The sequence below is a fragment of the Lutzomyia longipalpis genome, chromosome 2 (assembly GCF_024334085.1).
Source record: "Lutzomyia longipalpis isolate SR_M1_2022 chromosome 2, ASM2433408v1".
In the NCBI taxonomy this organism is placed as follows: Eukaryota; Metazoa; Arthropoda; class Insecta; order Diptera; family Psychodidae; genus Lutzomyia; species Lutzomyia longipalpis.
In genome coordinates this window covers 32,168,275-32,181,510 of record NC_074708.1, presented here as the reverse complement: position 1 = coordinate 32,181,510, position 13,236 = coordinate 32,168,275, and the positions used below count along the sequence as shown (strand labels likewise).

General features: G+C 37.0%; 1 protein-coding gene across 1 annotated transcript in view; it reads right to left on the bottom strand.

Moving 5' to 3' along the window:
- The window catches only part of LOC129790344 (uncharacterized), a 130,728-nt gene extending 118,602 nt beyond the window's left edge, over nt 1–12,126 (bottom strand). Inside the window, exon 1 of the mRNA XM_055827822.1 lies at nt 10,865–12,126. Within this exon, the coding sequence (XP_055683797.1) occupies nt 10,865–10,913 (49 nt within the window). The 5' untranslated portion in view covers nt 10,914–12,126. The remainder of the gene's footprint in view (nt 1–10,864) is intronic.
- Nucleotides 12,127–13,236: the final 1,110 nt, after the last annotated feature.

Genomic DNA, 13,236 nt, shown 5'->3' with positions numbered 1-13,236 from the left:
TTGTAAACATTCTGGTGGAAATTGCAGAGTGAATTGGGCGGTATAATACTGCGCAATGTTGGATGCAGAGAACGAGAGGGAGGGAGGGACTCAATGTGGGTCCCAATTAAATTGTCCTTTTGTTCTCTCCGCACCGTCATTATTTAATGGAGGCATCCACGAGATGCTTTCAGTGCTTCCGAATAACATGCTGACGACCGTTTCGCGATATTCGCATTCAATTAATTTATTTGCAACAGACAAATTTTATAATTGGTGAACACGCGTAAGGCGGCTTCGGGGGAATGCGGGTGGATGTTATGGAATTTCTGGGGGCTCCACCGATGACGATGGCGAAAATTTTCCAGGGATGCTTCCTGTTTTACGCACGCCAAATCGATTAATTAACAATTTTCACAACAATTTCACCCCATTTTCTCATCACTTGTTCAACAATTTACCCTCGCCACGCTCGAAAATTGGAAGTCAAAAATAATCAAACAACCAATTTATACTCCCGCCCTGCCAATATAGGCATCCAATGAGGGGTATCCGCCCCATGCTAATATAAAATTTGTGTAGGGAACACAAAGAGAATATTATTCAAGTAATAATTTGAATTTATTTTCATCAATAGACAAAGCTCGCGGTGCTTGTACCTCCATAGAGTATTAATAACTGCGTACCATAGGTTAAGTATTTTGACTATAATGAGGTTTACAAGACGACAAGCTATGCAAAATACTTGGGAATTTTCACGAGGAGATACAGAACATTTTATGAGGGTTCAAGAGGAGCATAAGATATTAATTTTTAAAATAAAATCAGACGGATATAGGAGAAAATGGATAAAATACTTTTCCAATTTTCTTTACCCTAATTTAATAAACTGGGAATTTGTACCTTTAGATTTCTTTTTTCTTACTTAATTAGTTCCAATTTTATTAAGAAAAATCTTGTAAAGAAACTAAATTATTCTTAAAGAGAGCTTTAAGCTCTCTGTGTAATTTAACCAGAACTTTACGGGGTATCTACAAAAAAATGATGCAAAGCAGTTCACAAGCAGATGTTTGTAGGATAATCTATAAAAAAAGAAGAAATCACCATTTTGGACAATTTAGAGTTAAAAATGCAGTACAAGCATTCTGGTAAAAAATTCAAAGGACTGAAAAATTCTGCATGCTGTAAAATTCTATGTGTACGAAATGATGAGAGAAATCCCGAGAATTCTGGAATAATTCAGAATGAAGAAGTGTGGAAATGCCATAAAATCCTCATTGTAAGACAGTAAAATCCCACAATCGCTATGGGGATATCCCGCCCCACCGTCAAATGCGGGGATCCTCCAAGGGGCAAACCCTCTCACTGCGAGGAATGGGGAATTGTGTGAATTTTCTGAGGATCGACATGCACTGTAATATTTGCAAATTTATGTATGAAGAAAAAAAATCAACATTGACTTTCTGCACACAAAATAAGACGTGAACCGGAAGCTGTGTTGGAATCCCGTGGTGTATAATGAGATAGCAAGACTCCACGGTCCTTTGTTTATGAGTCCTCGTTTCTATAATTTACGCCTCCCGGCTCTGAGTGGATCTTTACGAGATTTTGATGGGCAATAATGCCACTTTTCAGGCATACCAACACACACACCAAGGATTCAGTCTTCATTGACTTTGCCCCAGAGTCAAAATCATACACAACGCTCGGGAATCGATACCACCATCTCCTCATATGAATGAGATTTTTATCCATCAAATGAATCTCTCATCTTCCTTCCTCTGAACCCATCAAGAGCGGATATTCCCACACACACACGTGTCATGAGAAAATGATAGACAGGAAAATTCACCAACACATGAGATTTATTTTACTCCCCGGAAAAAAACCTCGAAAATAATTTGACGAATAATCTAATGCAGAAAATTTGCATGATTTTAATTGGATATGAATCCACAGGGTTGAATAAATTAAAAAAAAAGGCTGAAAAATGCCATTTACTGTCATGTTCAGAAAGTCTTTAAGAAAATTTATTTTCCTGTTAATTGTTCTTTGAAAAAATTGCAACAATCCCTGTGACATTGTATTTATAGATTGTCCTAGAATCTAACAAGACCACCAGACAATACCAGGGAAGATCAAAGCATGGAAACTTTGACAAATTATCTACCTACTCAAAGTCTTCTGTAGCATTTTCATCCTGATGGGAAAACATTTTGAACACATCGCAGTAAAGCTATTTCCGGGGAAAAATTCGTTAGGATGTAAAAATGTATGGAGATATAGGAGAAAAAGTGGCTGAGAAGGAACGAATAAAGTCCTCATGCAAAGTACCCTTATCAACCCATTTAATGTGCGTGGAATAATTTCCTGGAAATTCCCCATATATAGCAATAATACATCCAATTCAGATAAACTCACACAACCAAATTGCGCACAGACCCTCGCTTGAATTCAAACATAACCAAATCTGACATAATCCATGTCTTTACACTCATAAAGACTATGAATATTTATATCAACATATTTTCATTTAATCCATTCATTTTCCAGATTACACTCCCATTCCAATCACACGGGTTCCACAGCTGGGCGCAATAGCACCCCCGGAATACAATAAAATAAATTCCATGATGGTTTTTTATTTCAATGGGGGCGGTACACTCTCCACCACCTCGCCACCCTTAACATGACCATTGTCATCCCACGAGAGCCACCTAAAACCCTACGTGTGTGTGTATTAGGTTCCTCTGGTGCTGCTGGCTGGTGAAAATTGATGGTGGTCCTTCGTACGTATACCAAAACAACCCCCCAATTAAGTGACCAACTGGGCGATTAAGCATTTATTTACGCTAAAGCCTCATAACTCTTTATGATTGTTTTATTATTCATGGAGAAAGTGAAAAATGTAGTGCAGGGGGTACACTGCTTGGGACTTTTAGTGGCATTTGCCATTGATTTTCCTCAATTATTGATGACTTTAGCACTTGATGGGGGTTCCCTTGAGCCATGTGGTTAACGTATGGGTCTACGGGGAGCAATTTTGTCTTCATTTTTGGCTTGAAATTTTCTTTGTATAAGGTGTATAAGGTAGATATTTCATGGCTTATAAACTCTCTGGAAAGCTTCAAAAAATTCAGATTTATGTGCAACGTGCTTAAAGAACTTTTCATACTTTGACCTTTGACTCATCTGTATTAATCAGATGCATGTTATATGGGAAAAAGCACTAAGGATTGAACGAAATTTGTTTTTAAATGTTTGTGAGGCATTGTCAAAGACTCAAGAAAAGCGGGATCATTTCCAAGGAAAAGCGCTGGGAAATAAACGAATTTTCTCGCTAAAGTAGATTCCTGGGAAAATCAGGAAAATCCAACAAATAACTGAAAAGTAGAATGGAAAATTTTCTATTAAGTCCTAACTAATAATCATTAATAGGAATAAATTGAATTTGAATTTCATTGAAGCACTTTTGAATGCAATGCGCGATCTCTGGAGGTGAACAAACAGACAGCGTATCACGGCGGAGTTAGCATGTTCCACCTATGGTTGAATACGATGAAATTATTGCCTCACAGGAGGAATTTGCTAACACACGAGTGGAACTCATATCAGAACACTTCCGACTGTGCAACAAATAGTTTGACGACAAGACATTGTTTCTATTTTGTCCCATAAAATCACGATTAACGTGCCGCGGTGAGAATCATTCACGTAGTGGAATACATAATGAAAACATTGAGAATTCGGGAGCATTGTCTAATTGCTGGGAACACGTGATGGTGGAATCCGCGCGCATATATAGCGATGGGATTTCTCTCACAGAGGGGACACCCATCTAGCTGTTCTGGCGTCTCCTCATGGGTGCACCTCTTTATCTTCTCTCTTCTTTTTTTTTCAAGCTATTTTGCATTATAGAACATTTTCACGCGGATGGTGGATTTATTTAAAAAACGTGACATCAACTCATGTATTTTTCCTCTCCATTGCACTCCGCGCATTCAGCCCTCCGCAAGTCCCTTGGTCCACACCACCCTATTCCTCATGCTCAGCACTTTGTTCTTTCGGTGTGCTCCCCCTTCAAAGTGCACCTCCATTTGATTTATATGCACAAACCCCCCCCCCGACTTGGCCTCTCGCGCGTCCCCCCTATATCGTGCACATCCACACATGAGATTCTCAGGGATTCAGTCGCAATATTAGTTGATGTCCCGCGGGGGATGTGGCTCCGTACCAAGAGGAAAAGTAAAACAAGCCAAACAAAGCTTACAAATACCAAACTAAACTAATTTGTCTGCGGGAGAAACATGCTTTTGAGACCGAATTATACTAAATGCCATCTGTGCCATTGCCGCCTCGTGCATTCACGTTTCTCTGTGTGTGCGCGCTTGCTTCCATCCAAAGAGATATGCAACAGCATAGAGAAGGAAGGAGCCCCAGCATAATCTAATATTCCATACCCCATTCCCGCATTTATCCATGGGTTACAAATTTTGCCAGGCGACAACTATTCCCACCACTTGAGGGCTGTATCTTGGGAAATTATAAATTCTCTGATGCAATTTATATTTACACTGACTTTCACTTTTAATCATCACTGTAAACTTACAACATGGCATCATGAAGAAGGGGAATCAGATCATATTTATATTGGGGGTAAAAATAATTTTCCTGGACTTTATACAGGGATGTAGTTAGAAATCTATTCGAGAGGGGTGTTTTAAGATTTTCTTGGATTTAAAATTAGGTATTGATATTTCTTTTCTAACGTTCGATGTAAATTTTCAATAATCAACGGTTCTCTTTTAACGTTTGATGTTTGTTTTCGAACGTTTAACATAATTTTTAACGTTTGACGTTTCAGAAGCTTGATGATGCTTTGCTAAAAGTTGACTTTTTTCAAACGTTTGACGTTTATCTCTCAACGTTTTTCGTTACATTTATCGTTTGATTTTAATTTCAGTTTAATGACTTTTTTTAACTGGTGACATTTCTTTTAGAATACTTGACGTTTGTTGTAAGGTTTGTCATTTTGACATAATATTTATAACGTTTGACGTTAGCTTCCTTTAAATGTCTGTTGTTTATTCTCTAACATGTAATGTCTTTAAAAAATAAAATAATCCTTTTCTACTATTTTTTTAATGTAAATTTAACATGAAAATAATTTCTTTTAACCTCTTAATTTTTTTTTAAACTTTCAGGGGGTGTGTAGAGGTAGACATCCAAACATCCTCCTTGGAGATTAATTTCATGAAAAAAATTTTTTTTTCTGCTATAAAACTGTTTTAAAAAATAAAATTTTTTTTCATAAACTTTTATTCAATTTGAAAAAAAGTATTTTGCTTTGATTTTTGAATGGAATGCGCGATTTTCTTAATAATAAAAATTAAAGAAAAAACAATTTCTCTTATTAAAAAATAAATTCCACGCCCTTCTCAAAAACACTCCAAAAGGAGAAATTTTAGTCCATAAATTAAAGGTCGCATGCAGGCAATAAATTTATCCAAGAGAAGATGCGAAAAAACTCTTTAAAAAATTGTCCTAATAACGAGATAAATTGCCACAATTTGTTTTATGCATCCCCCCCAAAAAAAATTGTAAATTAAATAAACAGAAGATGCGCGGCAAAATATGCAAAAGAAGGAGGATTATGGTCAAAAAGAAGCTGAAAAGAAGTGAGAAAAATGATCGGCACTCCTTCATTTTCGTGCCAGTTGCACAACATCCATGCCGTTATGCTTCCCAATTTAAAAAATTTTATGGTTTATCGTGAAGTTCATGGCTGTTAGTGTCTTCATTTTGTGGACTTGACCAGCGTTGCGGACTGCAAAAAGCCCATTAGTGTGATTAATTAGCTCACAGTTGGAGTATCCCAGTAACATGCGTATGGTGCGCATCTAAAGTGGGCATAAACACACATAATTTCGCACTTGAGTGCATTTTAGCTTCGAACCGCTAAATCTCTGTGTACATCTCAATCTTAAGGAAGGTATAAACAAATTACCAATCTTTACAGTAAATTAGCACCTTCGGCTGTGCCCCATTTGTGGGTGAAACGGAGAGTTTTGTAAAATATTGCAAATTTGCATTATACCTATCAATGGATTCCGGAGCACATATTGGGAATAAATTGTTTGAAATGAAGAAAATAAAATCCACCTATACCACCCCGTCAAAAAATGCTGGAAAAATGCAAACAAAGTTATGATTCCATGCGATAAATTTTTGCCTTGCAAAAGTGAATCATCTCTAAATCAAAAGAGCTAATGTGAAATGTGATATTTTATTTTTCCATTTAATACTCGTGCATTTTGAATGTCTTTCAGAAGGAGCGCGCACATAAAATAAGGTTTATTTTGCATGTGAAATATTGTGATTGCGCCCCAGTATTGGAATCAGATGTTATGTTGAATTTGTCTCACAAATTCAAACCCAGAGAGAGAGAGAGAGCATAGCACCATGAGAAAATCGAGTCTGGGGTGCCGAAGCATGCAAGCTGAAAATGAATGGAACATTAGGAGAAATTCGCTGTGTGCATACAAATTGAATTTCCAGAATTCTGCATCCACATTTTATCCACTTAAATAACCTTGATATAGGAGGAAAATTTTTCCCTCTTTAGCCTTCCCTCCGTGTGCTCAACATTTTCACATACCTTCTCCTTTTTTTTTCTTCCTTTATATAGAAGTATTTTAATCAATTCATCTACTTACGAGTGTAACACGCAGCCGGAAGACGTTCAACCGGGGATATTTGCGCGGAAAATGCATCAGATTGCATGTTATTTTACTATATGTGCGATAGCTAAAGGGTGCTCCTTTGAACGAAAAAAAACCTCCACCCCCACACAAATTCCACTTTATCAACATTTTGACCTTATCGGGAAGAGAATTTCACCTTTAGTTAGACGTTACTAATGAAGATTTCTCACCTTCACCTAAGACCAATGTCTCAGAGTTGAGATGAAAAAGAAAGTCTGTGAATTCTAGATAAAGATTAAGATATCAAAGTTTGAGTTTCAATCCATATTTTTTTACCATTGTGCTATATATAAGTTCACTTGGAAAATATTCTTTATTTATTTTTAAAGCATAAAAAATTACATTAAAAAATACATTCATAAAATTCAAATGGATTCTGTTAAAGAAAAGTTTTAGAACTTTATACGCGAACTTTCAAGATTTTTGTTTAAGAATTAACTTTAAACACAATGGTGACGTCATTGTTTGCATTTTTTAGCAAAGGAATTTATGCCCGAATGTATGAAGGATGATCCTCTATCGCAGAACAATTTTAACCCATCTCATCTTGTAGGGGAACATGAAAAATAGAAGAATCGCGAGAGAAACTCCCCAATATCCACTGGGATCACATCGAAAAGTGCAGTGAAAGTACAGTCCGGGAAAACATAACCTCAATTTGGGAACAACATTTAAATGAATAGGAGGAACTCCATTATGTTCGACCAGCGAGGCATCGGGACCTCTTGAGCTTCTTTATAACCTTCCCAACTTTTCCTGCCTACCCGAATAAAGATTTGAATGATTTTTGCTTCACTTCTGTCTTTCCGGACTTCCCGTCGTTGAGTTTTTTTTTCCTCTTGGAGTGCGACTCAACGACGGGAAGTCCGGAATGACAGAAGTGAAGCAAAAATCATTCAAATCTTCATCCGGGTAGGCAGGAAAGGTTGGGAAGGTTATATAGAAGCTCAAGAGGTCCCGATGCCTCGCTGGTCGAACACAATGGAGTTCCTCCTATTCATTTAAATGTTGTTCCCAAATTGAGGTTATGTTTTCCCGGACTGTACTTTCACTGCACTTTTCGATGTGATCCCAGTGGATATTGGGGAGTTTCTCTCGCGATTCTTCTATTTTTTATGTTCCCCTACAAGATGAGATGGGTTAAAATTGTTCTGCGATAGAGGATCATCCTTCATACATTCGGGCATAAATTCCCTTTGGTCGACTTTATCCAGCTGTTCCATTGGAAAATTGAAATATTTTTGACTATTTTTTATTTCTATAAGATTACCTGATTGAACTCGCAATTCAGAAAAGAGGTTTTTCCATACAGAAATGAATAAACTTCTTTCTCACCTTTTAAAATAATTCATTTTAAAGAAAAATGTTTTCAGCGTACAGGAAAATACTCCAAAAAATTAGTATTTTTTTTTTTCTTTAAAAAATTGAATATTTAGAAACTTAAGTTTAATCCTCAAATTAATCCTTCATACATGTTCTACAATTTAACAAAAAAAAAACATTAAACAATTAAAAAAAATAATTTTAATAAGAAACAAAGTAAAGTTAATTTAAATTCCCATCTCAACACCACATCCATTATTCTTAATTTCAATCTTCAATCTATTTTTAATCACATTCTCAACTCTGATATATTTTCGCCCTATCCTGTCCTTCAACATCTTCCCTCCACCTCCTCTTTTTCCATGAATCACCCCCTCATTCCTGGTGCGGAATATGAAGAAAAATTCGTAATATTTTATAACTTTTGACAAGAGTTAAAAGCTCCCACCCAATATTGACTTAAGAATTAATATACTCTCGGTTGGCATATTTTTTCTCCCGAGATGTTAATGGATGCGGGAGCCAGGAGAAAAAAACGCCGACTCTCACTCCTGTTGACACACAAAAGAGATTTCCTCCTCGGGTTTGTTTTTTCAATCTCATTCCGCCATAAAAAATGGAATATTTTTCCCAAATGGAATCCCAAAGTGGCTCTTTCTTCACCTCCTCCGCCACACACGTGAGTGCATCGAAAGTGGCGGGAGGACAGATATACAGAGAGAGAGAGAAAAAAAAGAAGAAAAGGGTCAGCCTTTTGGGAAGTGCTTTGGTTGATTTCTCCCCAAAACATCATCCATATGTGATGCGCCATGGTAAAGAGTGTCTAAATTTGAACACTGTGGCGTGAGGAATTTCCTTCGGGATGGTGCGAGAAAAGAGCTCTTTGGAAATGCTGCACACAAAGAGGCACAAGAAGGGCATGGAAAAGAGCTAGGTGTTGAGTGAATAAATATTTGAGATGAAGATGTGGGGGAGGAAGGCAATTTTCTCCTCTTTGGCGGGAAAACTCATTCACCCATTTCGTCGCCACCCTCCCGAAATAAAGGCACACACAATGGGGAAAAAAACAAGCAGGATACACACTGTTTTCCTCACAACAACCCCGTCGTTGTGATACAAACAGGAACATTTACCCCACTTTAAGGGTCGCCCAAGGAGCAAAAATTCCCCAACCAACCACTCACCCAAATTGTCCCGGACCGATAATTTTTCCACATAGAGTTGGTGCGATGGTGTGGCGAAGGAAAATTTCTAGATAGCATGAACATAATTGGGTTACAATTTGAAGAAAATGCTGATAAATTCGCTGCGCAGGTGTGTTCATGGGGGTAATTAAGGGGTTTACTTTTTGGACCTATTTGCAATGAATTATATTTTATTAGAAAGAGGCAAATTTTGTGCATAGAAGAACGACAAATAAGGGTCATAATTGCTGCAAAGTTATTTTAAGAGCTCTGTTAGAGATAATTTTGTATTAAATTTTAATTAATTTAATGCTCGAAAATCGGTTTGGTTTTATGAATTCTATACAAATTTTTTACATTAAAGTTTCACCGAAAAGTCTTATTATGGATTTTCAAGCTATGGAGGCTTTAATGGCGACATCATCGGAGATAAACGAAATTGAAGATTTTCTTCATTTAATTTTAATTTTAAGAAAATTCAAACATTGGGCTTAATTCAGCGACCAAGAAACCCTTGAAATCTTTGAATTTTGTACTGAAATTTCAAGATTTCAAGCGAATTTCAAGGGTTTCTTGGTCGCTGAATAAGGCCCATTGGGTCGTATTTCGCAACCAAGAAATCTTTGAAATTTCAAGAATTTTAACTGAAAGCTCAAATATTTCTTTGTCACTAAAATATCAGCCGTATTCTGCCACCAAGAAAGCCTTGAAATCCAATAATTCCCTTTAAATTTCAACGATTCAACGATTTCAAAGATTTCATGGTCCCAGAATAAATAATTTACTGAATAATTTTAAAATTTAGTTAAGAAGAAAAAAACATTCTGTTTTATTTAAAAATTCTAGAGTAATTATTAATATTTGATTTTAGTCCTAAATTTTTAAAGAAAAAAACACAAAGAAATCGATCATTAAATTCAAAAAAATTTACCCACACAATTCGGGAAGTCTCGGCAGCTTATTCAGGTCTTCAAGAATTACTCAAGATCTTTTTTTCTACAACTATTTAAATAATTTTAGAATATAATATAGAATTAGACATCCTTAAAAAATCCCTAGAATTAGATTTCATAATTAATCTTCCTATTTTCTGTCACAAATCTGTCAGAGTGACAGTTCTTCATTTTGACACTGCCACCTGTCAAAACGCAAAGCATCACACGCAATTTTGCAATAAAAATATGAATTTAATGCGGCATTCTTGGGCTAATTTTCTGTGAAATATGTGGAATTGACCGAATTAAAGTGATTAATTGCTGATACGCAATTTAGCAATGTTGATTAATTACTCCACACCACACACATTACTATTCTCTATGTACGAATGGGAAATGAATAATTTTTTGACACTTGCGTCAGGTGTGTCATGTTTTCTGCGTGCGCGAAAGATTAGGGCCCCTCATGGCCGGCAATTGTCGAGGGACAAGATGTTTTTTTTTTTCGGGGGGCAAATGCGAAAGAACCACCCTCCTGTTTTGCATATTTTTCTGCACACGTCACACGCGGCGCAAAAAAGGACGCATGAAAAATGGCGCACGAGGTCTGTGAGTGACAGTTGAGATTTTGAAAAGTTAGGGTGGTTGGGAGTAAGTCAACACAGAGGAAGGAACTCACCTTGCATGAGAAAGAGTATCAGGAGACAGTGAAGAGTTTTCGTTTCCATTGTTAAGTTGGGATGTAATTGAATCCTTTGCGTCCACTTGGGCAGCACCTCGTGAGAGCGTTTAAATGGCAACACTACAAGCACTGTGAATCCTCGAAAAAAAAACTTTACACTCTTTTACACAATTCTGCACAGAGCGTGGGCGTGGGTTGGGGGTTGGTTGAGAGATATAGAAACTTGAGAGGTTGATGGAGTGGATGACTCCCGCGCGAGGGTATGATTTTCTTACTTTCACATTCACTTCCAGCCAGCACAATTGTGTCCACCAAAAAAGGGAGGTTTGGTATGAGAACAGTTTTTGGCGCACAAAAAGGATTCACATTGAATTTTTCCCGCGCCTGGCGATTTATCCTCTCAATTTGGAATTAATTTGTAAATTTGTGATGGTTGAATGTTTTTTTTTTAATTTGTGTGTAAAATGTTGGATTTTATGCTGGTAATACGGTCGATTTTGAAGCAACCTCACCCATTGACCTCACACCGCGTGGCATTTCAACCCTCTTTCGAAATTTAATTTATTTATTCACTCTCTGTGTGCGGTGTTTACCAGTTTGTGGTGTTTTTCATTGAAAAATTCCCCCGGTTGGCGGGTCAAATTTGTAAAATGGTCCACTGCTGACCAATACGATTAACAGTCAACACAGATGAGTCTCTGAGGACACGCCGTTTGCGTATTCCCGTAACTTTAAGTTTTGTGCAGCAACAGTATGGTCAATAAATTAATTAATTCCGATAATCTCTGACCGCTGGGAGAGTAAATTGAATCAACAATCAATCTACATTAATTATAACTTTATAACGAATTAATGGGCAATTAATTGTCCCGAATGGCTTTTGCCTTCTCCTCTAATATCTAAATTAAGTGCGCTCTCAATGCGGTTGACCAGGCGAGGACATTCGGTGCACAGTGTGTATGTATGTACCCTTTTTGCCGCTGACCGCACTTCACTTCCTTTGCACGTTTCGCAAAATCAACGGCCACCCCAAATGCAGCTGCACACATTGGCCATTTCTTCACCAAAGACTCCTCACACCCCCTTTCTGTTCAGCTGTGCCACGAAAAAAGCAACCCCTGGCTTGGATCCCCAACAGGATACCACCGCAAATGTTCTCTCAGGGATTCCGTGTAACACACGAGACCCGCAGCTGGGAAAAGAGCTCTCTTGTATTCGGTGCAATGCGTCCAGCACACGGGAACGTTCAGTACGAGACTGACTGACGATGGGAAGAATAACAACAAAAACCACTAACCACTTCATTCACGATTCCTCCCACCCCCGCTACCAACTCGCTTCACTTCGGTAGATCCCACGAGGAAGCTTCCCCCACTACGGTGCAACACTGCATCTCCAGGCTGAGGACGCAGGCGCGGGCCTCACGTTCTTCAAACCGCCATCCCCACTCCATGCACAACGCAACCACGTGCAGGAGAAAAGTGGAGGGAGAATACGTTCCACCAGCATCAGCGCCAATCGGGGAATAAAGTAAATACGTTTTGGCGCCACATTTGTGGTGGGAAAAAATGGGAAGAGGCAATTTTAGGTGAATCCATTTCCCTAAAATTCTTTTACATTAAATTCAAAACCCTTTTACGACAATTGAATAAAAAATCAGCATGAAACATTTACGCAAATGTTTCAAAACATTTTAAGAGACAAAAATGTGCTATAGCTTACATTTATCGCACATCTTTTCCAACAATTATCATCTAAAATTATTATATTAATAGTAAAATTTACCGAAAATGATAAGTCTGTTTAGCAATCAATTCTTTTTAAGTTTCTTTTTGAAAATAGAAAAAAAAAAATATGATTTTGTTTTCAAGATGGCAGTCTGAGTAGGGAACTTAAAGACCTTAAAGACCTTTAAATGATACACAATTTAGATGCTAAAATAGCCATCTATAACTTCTGAAATTAAAAAAAGAAAAACAGAGGACTAAAAGCGTAAATTTTCAAACTTTTTAAGTCTTATAAAATATTTCAAGAAATTAATTTTTAGAAAAATTAAATAACTTTTACTCCTTTTGAGTCTTTATTATAAGATTTTTCAGGATCATCATTAAAAAGTTCTTCATATTGCCTATCAAAAAGTTAATAAAATTTTAAAAATAACGTAAATTTTTTTTGTGGATAAATTTGCCTAGCTTTACCTTTCTAAGAGAGAAAATATGTAACGCAATGATGACGTCACTTTTCACATTTTAATTTTTTAGCTGATTTCAGTGGGAGAGAAGCCTTTTTGGTAATTTCTTTTTCTTTTCTTAATCTTTTAAAATGATTAAGCGAGTTTCGATCATTTATTTTCGAATGAGGGGTTTTCC